Below are 24,618 nucleotides of genomic sequence, written 5' to 3'. Positions count from 1 at the left end.
CACAGCTTTGGAGAATCGAGATTGAATCGACAAATTTTTTTTTTCGATTTCTTTGCCCAGCCCTAGTTGACAGCCCAGTTCAAAGGAAAAAGTTATAACACACAATAAATCTAATTTAAACAAATTATTTTCAAAATCTAAACTCAAGTGAAAAATAACCAGTAAATAAAACATCGCAATGTACTGTATCACATTTTGAATAACTCCTTACACGCTTAAAGGGGGCATGCAACAGTGTTTCATGCATTCTGACTTATTTACAATGTTAAACATGCAGGCTTCTAATGCTTAATAAAGAAAACGAGTTGGACGTATGACGTAGTATTTCTGTGCTTGATAAACTCCCCCAGCACTACAAATTGTTTTTTAAAAGTCTGAATCCCTATTTTGTGCCAACCAAGACCTGCTTACCTTCAAGATTGGCTGCGCTATGTCAAGATTGGCTGCGCTACGTCAAGATTGGCTGCGCTACATCAAGATTGGCTGCACTACGTCAAGATCAGCTGCGCTACGTCAAGATTGCCCTACGTCAAGATCGGCTGCGCTACGTCAGGATTGCCATAAATCAAGATTGGCTGCGCTATGTCAGGATTGCCATAAATCAAGATTGGCTGCACTACGTCAAGATTGCCCTAAATCAAGATTGGCTGCGCTACGTCAAGATTGCCCTAAATCAAGATTGGCTGCGCTACGTCAGGATTGCCCTAAATCAAGATTGGCTGCGCTACGTCAAGATTGCCCTAAATCAAGATTGGCTGCACTACGTCAAGATCAGCTGCGCTACGTCAAGATTGCCCTACGTCAAGATCGGCTGCACTACGTCAAGATCAGCTGCGCTACGTCAAGATTGCCCTACGTCAAGATTGGCTGCGCTACGTCAAGATTGCCCTTAATCAAGATTGGCTGCACTACGTCAAGATCAGCGGCGCTACGTCAAGATTGCCCTACGTCAAGATCGGCTGCGCTACGTCAGGATTGCCCTACGTCAAGATTGGCTGCGCTACGTCAGGATTGCCCTACGTCAAGATTGGCTGCGTTACATCAAGATTGCCCTAAATCAAGATAGGCTGCGCTACGTCAGGATAGCCCTAAATCAAGATTGGCTGCGCTACATCAAGATTGCCCTAAATCAAGATTGGCTGCGCTACGTCAAGATTGCCCTATGTCAGGATTGGCTGCGCTGTGAGCCTGCAGCTGCAGCTCATTACTCTTGTGATAGTGAAGTCTAGGTGTCTCTTTGTTCACGCCTTTTCAGTGATGGATGTTATATAAACGGTGGATATAACGCTGGATTTGCAGATTGTTTGAAACTGATGGATGCAGCGGTCACAGCGCTAAAAGATGCCGTATATAAAACGCATGCGGGAAGTGAAACTAAGTAATATATCTATGTTTTGTTGGCAATCGGCACGTATGTGCATAATGTTATAGTGAATCAATAGTTATGAAAGGATAATGTGATAATGTAGGCTATTGTGTGATTGGGATTTAGTTCTTTCCCCCCTGCACACCCCCAGGAAGTCGTATTTTTCCGGATATAATCCTACAGCTGTATCTATCTTTTATAAATGTGATCAAATTAAATAGTCTTTGAACATACAAAGGGAGCAATTCTACTCTATAGGTACTCAAGATTAATATGAGATTATCATCTTCCATGTGTCAAAACCAACTCCTTATTTATCATCCCCTCAAGCATGACTTTGTCAGCTTGTTTGAAAACAAAGTTGTAGCAATCGGAATGCAGACAACCCTGTACATCAGAGGAATGCTGGAGCGGACAGAAGTTAAGAGAGGAGAGCGAGAGGCCTGTGAACACAGCAGTGGTCTGTGCTACTCATGCTGTGCAGTCAAGACCACCTTCAGAAAGATTAGTCTGTGTACGAAGAAATCCTCCAAATGCAAGAAATTCTCACTGAGCAACGTACCTGAACTCAATAATTGCACAATAACCAGCAAATCTGGTTCAAAATCAAGACCCACTGACTGCACAACTGGACAGAACTAACCTGCACATCATCGCTGCCTGATCATTCACTAAACATTGAGAAAATAACATTAACCAGCCGCCCCCAATCATACATCTGCTACAGTACAGCTCACCTCAATTTCTGCCCTTGTGATCGGTTACGTATCCGAGCACATAAAGATCTGTGCGGGTACAGCAATAGATTTCTGTCAGCAAGGAGTGGGATATAAGCAGCTTAGAGATATGACACAAGACGTGAAGTGGTGCTATTGGTATAAAAGAAAGGCAAAAGGTTATATAGACTTCTACTTCACCCCTATCTATTTCTGTGCCCTCTTAAACTGAAGGAAGGTATTGTATTGGCAGTATTGTAAATTACAGAATGTAATCAAATACATAGTATGTCAGTTTCTATATGTTGTTTTCTATATGATAGTCTATACCAGAGGTCTATACCATTTACAAGCCACCTTAAGACATTAAGCTATTCCATTTGAAGACCCTTGGATTAAACAAACAAAGCCAGACTGCCACATCTTGACACATTCCAAAAAACAAAGACGAGTTTAATACACAGCATACCCTGACAACATCCTACACAAACACCACACCTGTGCAAGCTGTGCAAATTGCCTCAATACATAAATAATCACGAAGTGGAGAATCACCGACTGTTAACACACTCACACTTCTTTTATAACAGGCAACAGTACTGAAAGACTTCAGCAGCCGGCGTGATTCAGAGGTGCTGATGGATCACAGGAACCGGAGAGTGTGTTCCCCGTAGAGGAGCATCCACACACAGAGAATCCTCGACTCTCCCGATACCGAAAGCAGCTGCTGCCACACATTCACAAGCCCTTCCCACAATCCTGCAAACATCAGGTGCTGAGGTGGGAAACAAAGAAACAGAAACCTCTAACGCTGATGTCCAGAGTCTGAGTACACATGGTTACTTTGCCTTTGGTGCTATTTACATGAACAAAGTGTAAGGGTGGGAGATTAGTCACACGGTCCACACCAACCAACCTCAGATGTGGGAATAACACAGAGTGGTGTGACCTCACTGATAAGTACACACAAGGACACACCTTTACAGTGTCGACTCATACATCATATTGTACAACACAGCAACCAGCTTTAGATGTCAGCATGTCACAGTGACTCATTGTTAGTTCATTTTAGCCAATTCATTTGAACAGAAATGTTAACAAACAGAACTTTATTATAAAGGTTGTAAATATTGAAGAAAATATTTTACAAACAATTGTCAAAGGGCTAAACTCCAGCACACAGAAGGTCAGACATAGAGAGGTGGGATGCTGAGGTCCCCAAATTTAAATTAGTGCCCAAGATGCAAGAGGTGTTGTGATGAATAAAAGTGCTATAGCGAGTCATCTCTATGTAGATTTGTGGCTACAAGACAGGTCCCTTAGGACCTAGAAAAGGACAATAACGATTGTGTGTTGGCGTTAAAAACAAAGAATTTCATCTGTCTGTCTGTCAGTCTATCTATCTCAGCTACAAACATATATGTTTAATGCTTTGGCAATTTTGTAAGAATACGCAATCATGTGAATTAAGTATCTTGAAATTGAATTGAAAATTGAGAGAGGGATTTTAATATATTATAAAGTAAATTATTTCATAAAAACAATTCATAAAAACAAACAATTGAGCATATTTGACCGTGTCTAAAGTGCGTTTACAGTATAGTTTTACAGTATATGTGTGTGTGAGATAGAAACATAATGCGGTGCTTGCACTCAGATCAGCAGTATCACTGCTTTTAATGTTCACACATGTTTGTGTGTCTGTGTGCCACAGTCCGCCTACAAACACCAGAGGCTGTCTCTCCATCACAGCTGGTTGCCAAACAGTGGCATGTAGAATATTATTGATGCATAAATCATCAACACTTCGCTCTTGAGGAAAGCACTTAACCTCAGATTACTCAAAAGCGAACTGCTTTCAAAGATGCTTTAGATAAAAGTGTCTGCTCAGTGACTACTTGCTTCAATAAACTCTTCAGATACACCTTTTTCAAGAAATGTATTGAGTTCATTAAATGACTGTGTGGTTTTACAACGCTGTCTTTCTCACAAAACCAAAGCTTCACTGTACAAAGCATTTAGAAATCTGTAGAAAAGAATACAGTCAGTTGTTTCTACCGTGTTCCTAGCATATGTCACTCAACCTAACGCTATTACAACAGCCAAGAGGTGCCTCAATCTACCAGAGAAACATGTGAAAGGCAGTAGCAGCAGCAAAGTGTTTAATCGTCTCTGCAAAAATGTGCGTCTGTATGGGCATTGTAAGGGGATCGCTACAAGGTTTATCCCACGGGAGTCTACAGCATCTCCACATCGGTAAGATTTGATGGTCCCATGATAAAGCTCGGGGTCCATTTGGCAGTGCAAGTTGCATTACTTACAAAGGGTTACAGCACACCTCTCATTAACAAGCCCTACAGCAATGCATTATTCATAAGTGTCGCTGAATTTTAATAGTTTTGATTTCTGTTTTAAGAATGAAGAACTATGATGCTAATGCTAGTCTCAGTCAGCACTACTACAGTAATTGGCACAAAATACAGTTACTGTAAGTCCAGACGACAATGAATGTGAGGGAAATGTACTATAATAATGTTACATCTCATAACCCAGTGCTTGATCAATGAAAGCAGATGAAATGAGCGCATCCTATTAAAAATCGTGCCAGCTGGCATACAGGTACATCTGGCCTGATCTTTAAGGCATTATAGATGGGATGATACCCAGTGACTTTACAGTCTTCTGTGTTTATTATCTGACTCAATTCTCTCTCAGTTTGACTGAATACAAGCCAACTGCTGAACCGGCTAATTGTCTTCTAAGCATTGTGATAATTACAGTGCATGTTGGGTGGTGACCATCACCGCCGCTGACACACTTGAATGTGTTACATGACCTACTGTAGCACAGACTCCTCCATCTGAGCCCTTAAGACGGACAGACTTTGCTAAACAGGAACAGGACTATTTACCTAATATAGGTATATTTTTATTGCCAATATTTAATTTAGTCTATACACATAAAAGTTACAGTAGGTTACCTGGAGAATAAAGCGTAAACAGCTACCGAAAATCATTATTGGTTTAAGCAAAACACCCAGCAAAAAGCATTTTTTTCAAGAATCTAATTTTGCCTGAAACTAATTTCAAAGATCTAAAAGGATGCATCGGTACACCTGCCGCTACTGGAAAAAGAAAATGTGAAAATGTGATTTTTGTCAGATGTCTGGGAAGAGCTTGAAACAAACCGTCCTGATCTCATTTGCAAAGAAACGCTAACAGCGTCTTCATCTGCGTCTTTGTAAATTAATCATTTCAAGATTCACTGACTTTAAAATGTAGTGACGGAGCTAACATGAAACTCAGAGGAGTGTCTTTTAAATTATAATTGTATATTTCCCACAGGCTGTTTGGAGGCTTTCCTCTCTGTAAAAGGAACCACTTTGATAAAATACACAAACTGCTCGCTCAAAATAGCATGGAAATAACAGGTAACTTCACATACGGGAAAAAACAGTAACCTCCATATAAATTCTCGCAGTTGAGAGTGCTAAAGCTGTGAAGTCTTGATGATAATAGTTAAGGTGCTTACGGTCCGGCTGTTTGCTTGTACATGTGGAGGCTACGGGACCTCCTGCAGAGAAGACAATAAAGGAGGGCACATTCCCTTTGGGTTTGAGAGATTTTCTAAAAGATCTGAATGACCTCACGCCTCCTCCTGAAAATAACCCCATGGTGTATGACGGGGCTGACAGAAAAGTCAGAATTCCTACTGAGAGAAGAGCTTCAAGCAGACATTATTCTATGTTTGGAGAAAGAAAGCCACTTGGATAATCGTTCAGCCTTCAGCAATTCCAGCAACATGTAGAATCACAGCATATGTGATGCGCTATGAAAAATGTATTTGCTTGGAAATATATAGAAAAAATATAAAAAGAATAAATAAATACATTATGAAAATAAAAGATTAGGTGTATGTGTGTTATAATAAAAAAGTTCAAAGCAATCAAAAGTTTAATGGAAAAAGTGTAAAAGACAAAAAGTAAAATAAAATTAAGTACAGACTCTGTAAGAAAATTGGACTCATAATTGATTTCAGTTCAGAAACAACACAACACTTTGTGCAACTAAAACCAATCAATACATAACTTTTCTCCAGTGAAAACCATCACAATAGTCCTGAGAATATAACTCTACTCCAGACTAATGCCAGGCTTCAGAAGGCATTTAAATCCTTAGAAATTTGAGCACTGCTTATATTAAAAGAATGTCTGAAAATCCCTTAAAAGACTGTAAAACCACACTGAACAGAGACTCTGAGTCTCAGGTGAGCTAACACAGCACTCATGGGACTTCCTGTGTGTTTACAGTAAATGTAACATCTAGCTCCGCATTATCGAAGCAGTAAGTGCAGCTATAGTAAAACACGTTTACACTGGATTTGAGCAAACCGAGGCCATTACAGGTCATAACCACATGATGGGTTATATTAGGTTTGGAGATGATTTGTCACAGATGACAGGCAGGTGAAATGGTGACCTTAAGGTGCTACAAACACTAAAGGTAGCACAGGTGATACTTTAGTTCCCCTATCGGATGTCTGGACGACACAATACGGTCAACGTTGGGATGAGCAACAAGATGTTTGCTTTTTTATTTCTGTGATTTATAGCTTAAATCTAGTAGCATGTCACAGCGCTTCCCACAGCTTTCAGTGGAAGTATATATTTATGACACATTTAGAAACTTCTGTGTAAACTAAACCAGACCAAACCAAACCAATTCATGTATATACCCCTAAAGTTTCATTCACAGTCCTTTACAAGTCAGATAAACAAGTAAGGCAAGTGATAAAAGGAGGTAAGAAGATAGGCCTGTATCTCACAAGGGTAAAGCCAGAGAAAATCCCCACTCAAGCCTCACACGGGAGTCAGATATGCCACTTCATTCTGACAAGTGTTACTTTTCTAAAGGCACCATTACCAAGTGATCTCAAATGACTGAGAATTTGTGCAGAAGGGGATTTTAAAGCCCAAAGTTTAAAGGTTGCCAAGAATTCACAATTGGATTTGTAACAAAATTATACACTGGACCTTTAAAACGTCTGTGCTTCCAGAATGAAACTGTACAGCTACTGTATGTTTCCATTATGACACGCCAACTTACTGATACTGTAAAATGAGATTTCCCTTGAGTCCACTTGCACTTGACTATACTGCTAAGAGATGTAATTTTGAGTCCACGGTGTGGGTTGCTGGCCAGTATGAGATCAGGTGAAACGCTCGCATAACTACAGCTACGGGAAATAACATGCATTTCACTGTATTTTTATTTATGCTGTGTGATTGTTTAAAAACTATATTTATGGTTCCAGAAAACACAACAAAATCCATTAAAATGTGACTCTCAACCTTAGCACTACTGCTCAGTACAATACAGGCAGGGTTTATCCTATTTTATCATCGCATTATTAGGCTCCTAGCAACAAGCTGACTCAATGAAATTACTTCTATATAACATTACAGCCCTCATGGAGAAACAACAAATCCCATTAGAGTTGGCGGACCAAGTCTGTTCTTAAAGTGTGTGTGCTTCAAAATTTTAGATCTTACAGATGTTCAGACACCCTTATTAAACCAAACTTTATTAGGTCCAAGAAAATGCCCAAGATTCTAGCTAAATAAGCTTGATTTAACAGGTCGTTGCTACAACTGTGTCACATCACAATTCATATCAGGTATTAACTGGCTGTTTTTATTATTTTTTACTGTTCTGAGGTCTACTTGCGTAGTTTTTACATTTGAAAACATCAAAACCAATAAGTAATCGGCTATTTTATACCGGGGCTTTGAGGCCAGCATGACAAAGGCTCTGTTTTAATGGGCGTGCCACATTGAAGACTTGGAAGTAAACGCCCACTGCTATGATTGGATAACAGTTTGCGTAGTAAACTTAGTTGGAGCCTTAAGTGAATTTGGTTAGACATTTAACGTTAGGCTTTTTAATTTTAGTCTCTCCGCAAATCCAGAGCTGTAAACTTTAACCACGCATTCCGATTGTTGGAATCCAAAGGATGTTATGTAGCGACTGTGTTCTTCCACAACCAGGCACTGCACAATACTTAGCGATCTTTTTAACGGCATGTTTATTGCTTGCTCCCGCTATCTGGTTCCGCGGCACTTGTATTACTTACAGAACTGTCATTTGCAAACCAGTGGACGGGGCAAGAGAAGTAGTCGTTGATATTCTTCTGTCAAGTCAGCTTTATTTTTATTTTATGTGGAGGCAGTGTTCAACCTATCCATTCCAGGACCTGGCGTTCGCTGGGCTTGGTGTCAATAACAGTTGTCATTTCAGTAACAAGCGCGTTTTCAGTTTTGACACTTAAAGGATGTTCGCTTGAATACGACTACCTCTTATATAACAAATGCTCGGGTTAAAATTGATGTCTTAAGTCATCGCCCCTCTAGTAGACCTAGAGTTTATGAAGTTTATTGAAGAGTATGAAGAGTTTATTAAGGTCCACATTAAAGAGTGGTAATTCACATAAAATACATAGACATCAGAGTCTTGTTCATTTACAGATCTAGAAGATCAATTCAATATTTATTCATGATCACAAAACGTGCATATGCATTCTGAACTTCAATACAGGTCATTCCTGATGAATTCCTCGCACAAACCTCAATGAGAAAAGTGGCTGAGGATAAGAGAGGTGGTGTGTCTTACCTTCTGTGCTGAGGCCAGGGCTGGAGGTGAATTTGGCTACATCCACAATCTTCACGGCAAACTGCTGGCCCGTCTCCCTGTTGATGCATCTTCGTACAACGCTAAATGGTCCCCTTTGAAATAAAAATAAAAGGGAAAATTAGAACAGCATTGCACCTGGAGCCATAACGGTTAGAGGTAGTAAGAGTATGTTTTACAATGGCCAATAATACCAGTGATGACACCAATGATGATTATTTTACACATATGGACTAAATTGAACCAAACTGACCACCATAACTGATCAAAACCAATAATCATTGAACTCCTACAAAATGAAGTAAAAGTTAGATTTAATGACAACCCAGATTGAGAAATGTCTTATCTTTACTGTATTGTTGAAGATTGAACAACAGTACTGGGAGTAATGTAGATAGGCTAATAGTAAAGATAAGACAATAAGAAGTGAAATACAACACAAATGTATCTCAGTATTGAGTGGAATGTCAGTCGTTTCCCAGGAAACACAAATACAGGTTGCTGTGATTAAATCCTATAAGATCCTTTAGTTGGAGGGGAAAGTGTGACTTTCATCTTCAACGCTGTCATGATAGACCCACATGAGGCTCACAAGTAAAGAACTGAGGGCTTATGGTGAGAAGCATGTCCTCTTTCTAGGAACGAAGGAAAGCTTAAAGCAGCCATGAGAAAGATGGCAACCCTCTGTGCTGGAAGAGTATTTGAGGAACGGCAGTGAGCGGAGTGGCTGGGGAGAGATCTGATTTCCGTAAAGAGCTCTGATTATATTTCCCAAAGCTTTTAACCCTCATCAGGGTGAGCTCAGAGCGTTTCTGCAGGCCTGTGGATGGTCAGCAACAGAAACCTTCAGACCAAACGGCCTTCTTTAGCTTCTGTTTGTGTGCGGTGGGTCTTTTCTTGTCTCTGTTCAACAGCGATGATTAATTACCTCTCTCGACTTTGATATTCACAGGGTTGATGGGATTGTTTAATGCAAAAAAGAGTTGTGCGATTAATGGGAGCTCTTTAAGCTTGCTGTGTGTATCTCCCTTTCTCCCAGTGGTAACCTCACTGCTCTCCCATTGTCGGCTTCAACAGGATGTAATCAAAAACACAATGAAATGCTATAGTTAAATAATCACATTTTTGTCAGGATTATGGCCGAGCAGTTACAACAAATCGTTCAGAATCGAACAAAGAGCCGCGGCTCTCAAGTGTCGCCATTCAAAGAAATTCAAAAAGTGATCTTATAAGATGCTAAGTGTAATATAAAAAGATTTTTCGATATGATTATCGATATTGTGTTAATTCTACACGTATGATAATATTGTAATAATTCATTTCATACATTCTCTGTATGGTCCTGTTTTCAGGTTTCAGAAATTCAGATTTTAAGTTCTTTATACTTTGAATCAATGACCTTGAGGTTTCAAGGTCTCTGAAACATATTATATGCGTTTCATAGTATTTCAAAAGATCAATGATATTTTAATTTCTCATATTTTACCCATCATTTCCAGCAGACCTTTTCCCAGATATTTGGTCTTCACAAAACCTACTTTATCTTAATGTAAAAAGTCTTAGGATTTCAAAGAGAACTTCAAGCTTGTCAGCTCAGATTTCATCAAGTTCATATCAATCTCTTTGATCTATCCTCTGAGCTACTTGACTATGATGTAACTGCAATATTACACTTGAGGCTTATAATACACTTTTTCTCTACAGTATTCTGAGTGAAAATAAGTTGATATTTACATATCGTAAGCCCAGCACGTTCACAATCTTATACATGTCATTTATTCTTGATTTGGCTGCAAGGAAGTCTCCCATTCATTATTGGTGACCCAGTACACTCCATCCTATAAATGTCCGAACATATAAACTGAAAAGAGCCGAACATTTTACTGTTAAGAAGTATTGCAGTAAACAGCTGGTTTCTGTCTTCTCATCGTTGCGTTCTCTGGCTAAACTGTTAATGAACCGTGCAGTAAATGTGTGGAATCATCCTGAGAAACACTGTTCGTGAAGCTCAATTGACAGAGCATTGTGTTAGCAGTGCAAATGTCGTGGGTGGCTTGAATCCACCAAATACATAAATGTACAGTAATATGCCACTAGACTCACATTTACATTTATTCATTTAGCAGACACTTTTGATCAAAAGCCACTTACAGACGAGAGAGCATTTAACATTTTAACATAACATTTAAAACCACTTGAAACCATTTTACAGAACGGATTGAATAGGTATGTAACATAGACCTCGATAAAGTAAAGCTAGGTCAAGCATTGTTGCTAAATAAAGAAAAATAATATACAAGAAAAATCTATGGAATTGTTTCTAAAACAACAGATGGCTTATGTATTGTCTTTGTAAAGATGTAAATTTATCAGTTATTGATGTTCTTTGTATTGTTACAATACCAATGGCATGTGGACTCGGACAAAAAGACTTGAGTTCGGAATGACCCACGACTCCAATAAACAGCCACTTGCTAAAAACAGATATGCAAAGAAGTCCAAAAAACTTTGACTGAGGTCTAAAATTGCAATGCAACTGGAGAAGGATGCAAATTAAAGAGAGATGGGGAAGCTATTCAGAGAGCTTATTATCACAATAACTTTGTAATACTGGTGTGACGGGCTTGTGTTTTCACAACACAAAATGTTGGAGCAGATGGCAGGAGACGCAAAGTCTGATACTGGCAGAGTGCCGAGGTACAGCCATGTGTGGCTTAGAGCTGGACTCATCCTGTTTTGCTAAAAACCATATACACAATGACAACCTGTAACATCTGCAAGGACTATTCTTTTGCTACTACGATCTGCAATGGTACTTCAACACTTTTAGTCACAAGAGCCTGAAACTCATTGCTTGAAAATGAGAGGAAATCCTACACGGATGATGTAAAAATTTCAGGGGAGCTAATCCATTTTACAGATGGATCTCTAGAGATTAAAATTATAAATGTGAGAGGAGTGAATTTATATCCTGGACATTATGAAAAATGTATTTTGTATGTAACACCACTTACTGAACTTTGTTACTGTTTTCACTCTTATTCTCCATCATTGTGTCTTAAACATGCCCAAGACCAACTTTGCACCAAAATCAAGGGGGAAACAGTAGTATATAATATTTTTGGACCATTCTACAATACAAATATTAAATAGACCATTATATATAGGTATTGCTTACAAAACAATTAAAACTCTGTCAGTATTCACCCTCATGTCGTTCCAAACCTCTATCACTTTCTTTCTTCTGTGGAACACTAAAGAATATATTTGAGAAACTTCTCATTGGTTTTGTGTCCATAAAATGGAAGTAAATGGGTGCCAGAGTTGTTTGGTTACCATCGCTCTTCAAATGATCTTTTGTGTTAAACAGAAGAAAGTCCTACATTTGAAATGACATGAGGGTGAGTAAATGATTTCCATTTTCAAGAATTTTCATTTTCGGTTGAACGGTCTCATTAAAAGAAGGTTGGCACTGGCCATTGGGCCATCCTTATATTGTTGAGCCCTGTAATCTTAGTGGCAGAGCAAACAGAAACCACTGCGGTGCTCTGCTGTGCTGATTTAGCACAGCATCGTGGGAATTTGCGGCAACAAGAGCGGCGAAACAAATGTGCATCTGCCATTCGCTCCCGGCAACTGCTGAGGCTGACATGCACTAGCAGCAACATGCTGTAACACGCAGCGGGGTGCTGTGTCTGGTGCCAGCGAACCGGGCAGAATAGATTAGAAACCCAATGCAGACGTGAGAACTGCAGGTCACATAAGCAGGATAAACAACTCTTAAGTAAAAAGTCTGTTTCTGTGCAGTAAAGATGCAGAGTGCTACTGTATGCAATGATCATAAATAATGAAGATGTCCTTAGCAGCGGCCCATGACGAAGGAAGACATGTTGGCAGGTAGAAATATGAGGTGAGGAGGAAATGAGGGGTGACGGCGGGAAAGGAAGTACAGCGAGATAAAACAGGAAGATGAGAGAAACGTGAAGTAGAAACAAGGATGCAGTGGAAGAGGGGTTTAAAAGAATTGCTCAGACAGCAGGGAGGCTGGCATGGAAAGATCACTGGAGTTTCGTGACAGTTGGGATCTATTACAGTGTGTGAGAGATTATGGCAGAGGTGCTGGGTTTCTCCTGCAGAGGATAACTCCAGCAGCATAAACAAAAGATGGCTTTCGTGCCTGCAGGCCACCGGGACAGCTGAGGTCTCCAAGCCTGTGAAAAATGGTGAAAATGCACTGCCAGAAACTATTAATTAATCTTATATCTGCATGAGTGCATGAGTCTGTGCCATCGGAGTTCTCCCATGCCACTTTAAAAGCATAGTATGTCAATGGGTTCGTGTATGGATAGGTGTGTGAACATGAATCTGTGCATGCCCTGGGTCAATATGGATACCAAAAGTCAATGCAGATTGCTGCATAAAACCAACAAATGGAAAAACGGAACTCTCTAATGGCAGTTAAAGTACGGCAGGTAAATACAGAACATTGAAAGTCTTATCTAAGCATCGATTAGCATTGGCATCAAGCACTAAAAACAAACAGCATCAATGCTGTGCTGGGTCAAGTCATCCGTGTTTCAAAGAGAGCTAAATAAATACGGGCGGCAGATGAGTTAGTCAAAGAGGAAGAGAGATGTAAGGAACCGGCACTGAAGAACAATGATGTTCAGTCATGCATAGAAGCGTGTAAATGTTTAAAAGATAAAGCCATATATTGTGAACTAATCTACACTGCTAAATAAGATTAAACTGTGGTTTTCAGCTGTAGCAAGAAAAAAGTATATTTGCAGTGTAATCTGTATTAATACCCAACAGTCTCGTCCATTACGTAAATCAAGAGCTCAATTAAATGTTTTTTTAGTTGAAACAAAACTGGCACTGGGTTAACAACCACCAGAAAGTGAGAAATAAAGAATGAAAACCATTCATTAAAGCCGGAATGATACAGCTTTGCGATTGACAACGTCCAATTTTAAAATGACTCTTTTGCTTGGAAACTCAACTGTGCAATAGGGAACATCATTAACGCAAGAACCCAGCCTCGCTCTACATGGCAGAACTTTCTAAATTGCGACATAAATTAAAAGGTTAAAGTGGAACTGTGTACAAGACAGTGGTGAATTCATTAGAGCAGGACATAAATCTAGAATAATAAGACTAACACTTGAACTGCTGTGAAGATAGAAGAGGAATTGATTAGAAATGCGTTGGCATAAAAAACAGCTCAAGTGACTATTTCAAAAAGGAAACAAAAAGGAAATCGGAAACTCAAGAGTCTAATTTTATAAGGCTTAGAGACACTGAAGCCACAATGAAGACCGGATGATCATTTGTAGCTGGGTAAAGGGAACCATCAGACAGAATTATATAGATTCAGAGCTCTCCGCGGCTCATGCAGGAAGTTTTGGAAGAGCGCAGCTGCATTCTGGGAGAGACCAAGAGATTTGCACTATTCAGCACTGTGGATTTCAAGAACACAAGACAAATACATCTGCAGAAGGGGGTACACAGAGAGACCACGGGAAGGAAAGCGATTAAAGAGGAATGCGAGGAGTCCTGACTTTTGGGATGCACACTTTTGTGTTTATTACTTGTGAACACCAAACAAACCAAACAAGACATGACCCAAAAAGGCGAGATTAAACAAAGAACACTTATGGATTAAGACCATTTGAGTTATTTAAAGTGCATTGGACTACTGCACCAGAAAGAGAGACATCTAAAAATGTGCATTTCATGGCACTGCTACATTGATCTAAAACAAAATCTTTGGAAAGCCATATATTGTATGGTTGACATAATAAGCTTAAACAACCGAAATGAGATCAAATAACTGACTATGAAACATTGACAGGCCTAGAGGAAGCACTGTCAGAAAGGAAGGAAGGAGATTAAATCACACCCTTAATACCCCCTTTAGGCACCAACTAATCAAAATCACAGTGTCACCCTGTATGACAAATACTAGTGTATAAATAGGCCTTTAGAGACAAGCATGTCAGCGATGAGCTATCTGCATCCCACAGTAACGCAGAGATGACGTATTTTTGTGTGCAAATAATGCAACACGGGAACACATCTCCAAAAACGTAGATGCGGATTCATTCACGGAGTAATTACTTACGAGGGAACACATTTTTTATAAAGTTTGAAAGTTATCGGAGGCTTGGTGGTGATCATCGTGTTATCTTTTCACTTCTGGCGATTCGGCTTGTAAAGATTATCTTAATTGACAAAATGTGTAAACGTCATAAACCTTTGTTTAATCACAGAGACTTTGCGATCTTCCAAAACTCTATGGGACAAATGCATAGGCTTTTGGTCAAGCGAACCACTGCTGCGCTAACTTCCAGGTTGGCCAACAAAAACATGTCATCTCTGCGGCTCCTCCGTGGCTTTAGAGATGGAATTCATCATGGATGTCAGGACTGTAAATGTCCTGTTTGTCAGCATGCTCGTCCATGGCCCTCGTCGCGTATAAAACAGCCTCCAGCGAAGTGAAAAAAATAAGTAAAAAGAGAGAAGGTCTGTGTCGGGACATCGCTGCAGTATTTCCCGCCTCTGTTGGTAGTTGAGCTTGAACCACCCCTCCACTTGTTCCCCAGTGTATCTGACAGCACATAAGCATCAATACACTGCCTGCCAGCAAACCAAAAAACACATGCTGGAATACTGGAAGTGCTCTGGATTAGCAAGACAAAGCCTTTTTTGAGTGGCTGTTGTAAACCTTAAAGGATGGCTTAAGACGGATTCTGATATGAACCGATTGAGTGACGGATATAAAACATTCTAGACAGGAAGCAACACATACAGCTGATGTGTGATATTATCAAAGCTAACAATGTGATGTCTTAGACCAAGAGATGTTAAACAAGGCTGCATAAGCTTTCCATTGTTTTGAATAAGCTTTGGCTCAGAAGAGTGGAATGACATTGAAATAAGCGGTTCGTGTCAAAACAATTAATTCAATGTTTCTTCCCAGTACATAAAAACACTTGGGCGATGAAAACTATAAGTGAATTTCATTAGCTTCTTTCACCAGAGTGAAGCAGTTTGTTTATTTTCTCCTCCCCTTAGTCTCTTATCATCTGTCTGTTGAATGCAGACACCCCCACACACACACAATTCAGGAGTACAGCGAGATCAAATAAGGAAATGTACACACAGTCAGGTTCTCTATGTAAATATATCAGCTCTCTTTACAATCCTGAAGGCAACGACACAGTGAACTGAGAGGGCGTTTCAAAACTGCGTCAGTTAAAGATTCTGTTTCTGGCTTAAAACAAAAAGCTTGAAAATACTTCACTTGGATTCATTTCATTTCCTCTCTTTCCATGTGGAAAAGTTCTTTGTTTTTGTCTCCATAATGAAGATGTTCATTGCTTTTGTGCTTGATAAACACTACTCTAATTGCAAAAAATCCACAAGAAAAATATGTTTTCATATGTTATCTGATAACTGCATATTATCAAATACATTTGCATCAGTAAAATGGCTTTAAATGGCTTTTTAAAGGGTTCAATTTTTAATTGAATTAATTTATAGGAAGCTGCAGATTTAATGTCTTAAAAAATATCATAAAAAAGACAAATATCATATTGTTTGTATGTCCAAATTCACTGTTTTTCAGGAAATGGAAAAGCACTGCATTTATTTCAATAAATAAATACTGTGTTGTCAAAGTTCACAAGCACTTTTTAATACTATTTATTGTACTTAATATTTGCAAAACCAAGTGACAACCATAAACTCATATTGAAATATTGAAAAAAAAAAATCACAAACTATGGAGATAAAATGTTTCAAGACAGCAGCGAAATAAAAGACAGCAGCGAAATGCGAAAAATGCAAAAAAAACAAGCCATCAAATACCCGCACACACTGTAAATCATAATCTCATGAGTGAGTGCAGCCAGTGGCAGTAGAGGCTTAAGAATCTGTCTCTGTGTTTTTATTGCTCATCATGTTCACTTCATTACCCTCTGCTCCACATCACTGCTCTCCGCTTTCCGTTCTAATGTCTGAACTGACCACAAGCCATCAGCACAGCCCTGCATCTTCATCCTCACAGAGCTAATTCTTTCCTCACCACGCACAGGCCATAATGTTCATTGACTTAACATCAGCATGGCCAAAAGGTTGGGTACACATTTCTTGTCTTAAAGAGGCCAACCTACGGTTTTAAAGCATTCTGAAGCCTACCTACTTCTCCGTCTCTGACACACGTATAACACCTGAATTTGACAAAGAAAAGCAAGAGCCTAGTGGATCATTCAAATCCCCTTTGCTAGTTTAAAGTTGAAGGGATGAATTTGCCGGGGCTTTGTCAAGCATACAGGAGAAGACGCTACTTTACTTCATCTCTCGCCGACAGTCACAGACACTGCTAGCACGCTTAAATAACCGACAGCCTAATATCAAAGCAAACAATAGAAAGACGCACATTTAAAGAGACACTTTCCCCAGATACGTTCTGCTACAAAGAATAAAAATGCCTGCCTAATATTAAAGGTGCCGACCAGAATCTTTTTTCAACGTCTTACTCTAAGGTAAAGTGCCGTTTTCTGGTCTTTTTGTTGTGCTCTTTTCTGACAGACTTTTTTCATCAGTTTTTTCATGGTTTTGAGTAGAGACAAATAATCATCTCTAAAGATTTAACAGAGATACATGAATATTTTATACATTGAAATTTATGCATTTGGCAGACGCTTTTATCCAAATCGACTGCATTGTACTATACATTTGTTTCTGACAATGTGTAATCCCTTTGGATTGAACCCATGACCTTGGCGTTGTTAGTGCCATGCTCTAACCACTGAGCTACAGTAAAGCTATGACACTCACAAAATTGCACACTTCACCTTTCCTCTTTCATTCTAGCGTAAAAAATTGAAATAAAAATTACACTGGACGTTTCAATAAATGGAATGTGAAAGACATAACTGCTATTTCTCATCTCTATAACGTGGCAGTCATGGTTCCTGAGCTCCAGAGATGTGATGAGGTAATCATAAAACAATACAACGTTACATTAGTCTCAGTGAGGAGACAGAGAGACAGGCAGAGGAGGAGGCGACAGCAGACAGACAGGCGGATGGATAGATGCTCCGGGCACACCCCAGGGGTCTGTGGCAGAGGAGACAGCAACCTTAGCTTCCATTAGAGCTACGTCACTCTGCACCTTTTCCTTCTAGACAGTGCTAATGATTTCCTGTCAGCGCTGGCCAACACACACACACACACACACACACGACTGCATGTGCTGTAGAAAGCACTTACACACGCAAATAACTGAAGATGATACATATACTAGCACAGAAAACCTTTCAAATGCAAATATTCCTCATAACCACTCACAACCATAGAAATACAAATTCATAAAGCTGCACATGTGCCCTCTCTTCTTCTGTCCTCAGCTTGCTGGTCCTCTAGTGGCCAACTGGTGTCAGCAGGCCTTTATTGAAAGCAGCTGCCACATCACGTAACTGTGCCAGCTGGGCACGCCGCCCTGTTGGCCACAGCTGCCACAGCTAATCAGAAGGCACCGCCGCTGGGGCAAAGCCTGATGGGGCAGGCGTGGAAAGATCTGTCGTTCGCATTGAGACTAGGAGGTAGAACTGGGCTGGGCAACGCAATGCCTGCCGTGTCTCTATCCGCAGAACGCACAAGATCAATGCAGTCTCCAGCTGGCATCAACAACCCAGTGAAAGGGTACAGATTAAACACAGATCTGGTACAAACTGGTTTAACAATATGAAAGTGCCCCAGAACTGTTTGCTTTCCTACTATTGTTCAAAATACCTTCTTTTGTGTCCAACAGAACAAAATAATTTATAAAGCTATTTTTCCTGCAATGGTAAAAAAACAACACAACACTGCTCAACAGATTCTTGTGTGACACTATTAAGAGATTGAAGGGTCACAGGCCTCCAATTAATCTTTTATAAAAAGTGAAGTATCGTGGCAGACATTGTCAGTGATGGGCAGTCTGTCCAAGCCTCATTTCCAGCTGGGCACAGAATTACAGATCTAAAGACAACCGAAAATAAAGAAAGAGAGAGAGAGGCCAGGCAAGAGAGAGTCCACTCCACTGGCAATCATGGATAGGTCTTCTGCCTCGGCCTTCTCAATGTAATCACAGTCACACATTGAATTCTCTGTTGTCATGCTGAACGGTGTGATGGAAACAAAGATGCCTTCATACAAGGCACAACAGACTTAACATACATACTAAACATGAGAAATAATCACATATAAATTAAAAGATCTGCTTTGATTTCATTAGCATACTATAATATGGCTTTCACTTTGATGTAATGTTGTAATGTCACAAGGCACAATGATTCATTATTGATTTACAATACAGAACCACAGCAGCACCATTCTTATCCGCAGGCTGAGCTGTTACAGTGTACGGCTTCGGTTTACTGACTCTATAAAAGATCACGTCAGAAACATGATGCTCAGAGCGCTTATCTATTCACTGGGGGACAGACTGACTGACCACTCAATGACTTTTAATCTACTTCAAACTCCTGCACTGTAATTGAGAGAGAAAATTATCATTTACATCTGTTAATAGTGCACTGTGGTCACCACACTTCATTATTCCTTGTAAAACACTTTAGCGCTTTTTCATAACTTGCTAAATTAAACATTTTAGACGGCTTACGCAGAGCTGAAAAATATGCATGCCCCTCTATCCAGACATAACAAAAACCTTTTTCAATCATCTTTTTCACCTCGGCTACAGAAAAATGCACCAATTGTTGTCATGCACCAATGCTTTGTTACACCCAGAGAGAGCGCAGTTGTGTTTAATGGTTTACCTTTCTCTTTGAAACCATTATCCTGATCTAGCGCATTAGCAAACACATTAAAGCTATCTCTCTTCAGGAAGCCTTGTGTGGTTGTGACCTGACTTTTTGTCCAGCCTACATTTGCGCGTTCTTTACATGAGGACATGATGTTGGGTGTTTGGTGGGAGAGATTTGACATGTGCTTCCTCGGGAAAAGATTTGAGAAATTTTGCAGAACTTATTTAAATGTGTCAAATTTTCCTAACAGACACACAAACAATTGAATGTAGAATAAGGCATGGTTACATTTTATGTGCAGAGATTCAGTGCATACAACAAGGTCCAGAAAAAAGGCGGGCTTTCTTGTGAGTGTGATGTCGCATTATGCATTATGACGTATTACGCGACCCCCGCTGCTAGCCATTTTGGTGCCCTAAGCATAATTCCATTATGATGCCCCCCCCCCTGGATCCTGACTTCTGCTGTATTTTCGGGGCCATTTCCAAGAAAGATGCCTAGGCTACCGTCTGTCAAACTGCGTCAGGTGCACGCGCTATCAACCGGCGCTGCCGCGCGGACCGTACGATGGGGGGGAGGTCTTGAGTGATGAACATTTTTATTAATGAATTATTTTTTTCATTAGGCTATTTTGGTGCCCCCTCAGCACTTGTGTTTCGCGTGGTGGGAGCAGCGGCGCTGCCCTAAAGGAATATTATAAGACCATGCTGGCATTTTAATCACATTTCCACCCCTTTGCTACCTTACCACTGTTTACTGCCACCCCCTGGTTTCCTTTCTTGAGTGGAGGCGTGCCACAGAATCAGCAGTTCATCCTGTGCTCCATCTGTGCTTTGAACACGCTCAGAATGTTTATCTGCCTCTGTTATCGGCCCGAGCGAGAGGTTTGACTCAGCATCTTACCCCACACATGTCCACAATTTTGCAGCTTTTGGCTAGTATTCTGGAGCCTTCCGAATCTCATTGCAACCCGGCTGCCGGTGAACAACAGTGGGTCATTCAATTTAGAGGATTTGATGAACCCGGACACTGGTTGTATTTAAAAAAAAACTAGTGGGCTACTGACCTACAGCATTTTCTGCTGTCATATGAGAGTTGATATGCAAAATACAAAGCTCGCTAGGTTTTGAAATATTCTCCAAAAAGGATACAAATTTGGAGGGCACGGATCAAAGCAGCAATACAGTGTGTGACAGATACTTAAGAATCATGATGTCCTCCGGTCGTCCTCCAGTCTCAAAAGGCTCACACACACATATTTTCTCAAAGTGTTCTCCAGATGGACCCAGATTACACACTAAAGTGACTTTCAGACTCAATTCACCACGTCCTGCATCATGCAAAAGCAACAAGTTTTTCCTAGTAACATAACAGAGTAATGAAACTCGAAATGCACAGACCGTTTGCCACATTCAACACACAATATGATTGATGGCAGAATGTGTGGCTTCTACTGAGAGACAGAGCAGATACACGACCCTGTCTAAAACTCTTCTCCTGACACCACAGACCAGTCAGAGTGAAACGCAAGCAAACGTTGACAGAGGTTGCTTGGATTTTACGCGACAGCCCTGCACAAATTCCTCACTGACAGCATTGATTTACACCACATCACTGTGCACGACTTATTGATTAGCTTTGCCCTAACTTTACCAAGCAGGGTGGCCCAGAGGCGCTCCACACCACAGCACCTCCTCACAACCTTCAACAAGTTTTGTTATATGAGAAGCATTTAATATTTTTGGTTGGTTCTGAAACTATGGCAGGACAAATTAGACTACGTAATGAATGGGAAGACAAATATACCGTGAATGTGCAAACATTTAATGTGTGCAGTATTTTCCATTCATTACGTATACTATGGCGGTCCGCAACAGTCTAATTTGTTCTGCCACGGTTTCAAAACAAACCAACTTTTGCCATGTTTTGCTACGTTGTTTCTGAACCATATAAACAGACTGGACATATAAAAAATAGCCGGCAAATATTATTTTATGTCTGATGACAGAAACATAAAATATGTAAACGACAACAGCTCTATTGGGCATTCAGATGTATTAAAGGTACATCGTAGTGAGTGCAACAGAACAAAGAGTAAATGCAAGTATGATGACGCGATGACGTCACAAATATGCTAATTTGCACATGCCGCCACTTTGCGCCATATTCACACAAAATCCTGTGGGAAACATTGGTGTGAATATTTATATATCTCTTAGCCCTGTGCCTCACTGTGGTGACTCTACTGGGCTTAAGCTATTACTTCCACATCACCTTCATGTACACACCTGTTATTTACAAATTCAATTAAACGCCTGATATTTTCTTCTCCATTTCAGCCACAGCCATTTATCATAAAGCAAAAGCCTGTCACAAAGCAGGTAAGGACATAGGATTATTTGAATAAGGTGGAGGACAAGAGACAAACAGCGATAAGAAAGGGACCACCCCAGTAGCGTAACAAAGCAATCATTGTAACAGACCTCCATCAGCTCAGCAGTGATAATTTGCACCATTGTATGCAACGCTTACAATGTACAATCACTATTAGTCATTTCTCAAGAGACTCCTAAGCTTCATTTGAACTGAAGCCCACAATGGATGTCAGTTGTAATTGCCTGGCACTATATTATAGGAAACATAAAAAATTCGAGTCTGTTACCCGAAAAAGAACAAAGGGTTTTTGAGACTTCCTGCTGCTTTCTAGTCTTGTGAGCAAAAAAGGGAAGTGTTACATTGAATATACAACACACTGGGACTTCGCATCTGTGAAAATAAAATTGTAAACAAGGTGCAAACAAGGACAGTTCTATTCTGATTCGTACAGCAAAATTAAATATCATGCTTGCCGTCACAGAGAAACCTGTGTGAACCTCTGACCCCTAAAACTTCAGACTCAGAACATCTAACATGAATGCTCGCAATGCATTGGTGTGCCACCCTGGGGCTGAGAATGTTCATGTCATGTGTATGTACCCAAACAACCAAAGGGGGTCTCCAGAATTCCAGTCAGTCATTGAGACATGAAAAGCGAACTGGCACATATTCTGTAAATATTCAATTAGGCAAAAATAATTAATCCTTATGTGTTTGAAACTCAATGTTTTCCAAACGGCTGTCGCCAGGCATTGAATCAAATGGTGCTGCTGGCAGAAGACGCTTGTTATTTCCAGCGCTTTTTCTCTGTGCATGGCTGGGCATCAATGACCTGAGCAAACAGCATTAGCGGGGCAGGGAATACCGCACTCTGACACAGGAAACAACCCTCCAAGACACGCACAAGTCCAATTCTCTCATTAACTTAACAAGTCCACACAAGCGCACTTTAGCAGCCTTCTACATAGTAAATCACATGAGTGACATATAAGCTTAATGAGGTCCTTGTATTTTTGCAATGCCAAAATTGTGTGTTTTTGTAGAGCTTGCAAAGTTAAGCCCACGTCTCTCGAATACTCTGCTCTGTGTGGTCCATATCCCTCATTCAGGGTCAGGGTTTTTTCCATCAGATTATCAAATTCGATTTTTCCCCCCAAGTAACACGTTTTTATGGCTAAGGATTGTGAATAGACTTACTATTGTCTGTTTAAGCATCAGTAATACAGATGCTTGCATCCCTTTTTAAAAGCCAGTAATTAAACATCAAAACAACGTTTAAAAGGCTATTGGGCAAAACAAACAGAATTGCAACGTAGCCGTTGTTTTAAGGATTATGAAGCATATTTCAGATTTGCTAGATTTTCCTTCACAAACATGCAATCCCAAAGCTCACCCTGTGTAAGCCGGCCTAATTAACTAGAGCGGGTGATGAGGTCAAACCCTGTTTACAGTACCGGCCCCGAGGCCCGTCTGTGAGAGCTTCCACGCACACGTACACACAAACAGGACTGCTCATTAGAATTACAAAGTAATCTCTGCCAGACGGGTGAGGAGAGCCTTCAGATCAAATGTAAATGAAACATTTATTTAGCTACATCAAGTCACAAAAGGCTGGTCAATCAACAAAGCCGTTGCGTTCTCTCCACCGCACAAGGTTTGAGTCGACAGGCTCAGTGAGTGATGAACTGGAGGGGAGGATGATAGAGATTACAGATTTTGTGCCCAAACAAGTTGTGATGTCTCTGGATTTATGCTAACTCACTGTTAAACTTTACCATGCATGCTAATAATTGTCACCTTATTAGGCCCATATTAACCCTCACTAACAATGAATTACAGATAACTCTCTCAGATGTGTATGTGTGTGTGTTTTCATTTTGTGTGGGAATTAAACGTGCTCTTACAGGAAGTCCTTATGTCTCCGGTGCTGCAGCTGTCGTAATGCATGTAAAGCGGTTGAGTGAGTGTGTCTGTGGAGAGTGTGTGAGCTTGTGTGTTGTATCTCAGGGGAAAGAATTGGTCCAGATCATAGCTGTTCACATGATGAGTAGACCCACACAAAAACTAACATTTTCCATAGTTAAATATTTTGCTGAAGAATTTGCTTGATAATGATTGCAGTCACCGATAAGAGTTGAGCTCTCTCGGCTTTGCTTGACAGCAGAACTTCACAAATTCTCCCTTAGAATCAGCAAAGTCGTCTCCATCTGGAAGTACAGAACCTAAAACAAATGCAGATTTCAGAGATCTCATCCGTGATTATACCATAATGGGGATGTTTCATTGACTTCCATTGTTTTCAAATAATATTATTATAATTTCTAAACATCCTTACAAATGACAAATCAGGCTAAACTGTGCTCGGATCAAGAACCTATTGATCATCACGATCTTTTGCGAGAGTTATAAAGCACCATAATACTGTGGAGCCAAATACCGACAATTTCGAGAAACAGCTGGGCATATTTCTTGTTAAACACAGTAAGAGGCATACAAACAAAACTTTTTATTCAATAAATCTGACTAAGTCCAAATAACTTAAGCAATTTCCACTTACACTTTGGAGTTCTTTCACTTAGATGTGGTCCCCGATTCATATAAATTAGATTTCACGACGAATCAAGTTCATAATGGTTCTCAACTGCCCATTCACCATA

At 40.1% G+C, this 24,618-nt stretch overlaps 1 protein-coding gene across 16 annotated transcripts in view; it reads right to left on the bottom strand.

Annotated features, from left to right (window-relative positions):
* caska (calcium/calmodulin-dependent serine protein kinase a) overlaps nucleotides 1-24,618 on the bottom strand; it is a 105,884-nt gene that overhangs the window by 48,347 nt on the left and 32,919 nt on the right. For all 16 annotated transcript variants that reach the window (XM_079465024.1, XM_079465019.1, XM_079465022.1 and 13 more), the window contains exon 2: nucleotides 8,751-8,863. In XM_079465024.1, coding sequence (XP_079321150.1) covers nucleotides 8,751-8,863 — 113 coding nt within the window. The remainder of the gene's footprint in view (nucleotides 1-8,750; nucleotides 8,864-24,618) is intronic.

The sequence above is a fragment of the Barbatula barbatula genome (genome assembly GCF_947034865.1).
Source record: "Barbatula barbatula genome assembly, chromosome: 9".
NCBI lineage: Eukaryota > Metazoa > Chordata > Actinopteri > Cypriniformes > Nemacheilidae > Barbatula > Barbatula barbatula.
The sequence above is the reverse complement of the archived record's forward strand: the minus strand, read 5'-3'. Positions and strand labels throughout refer to the sequence as shown.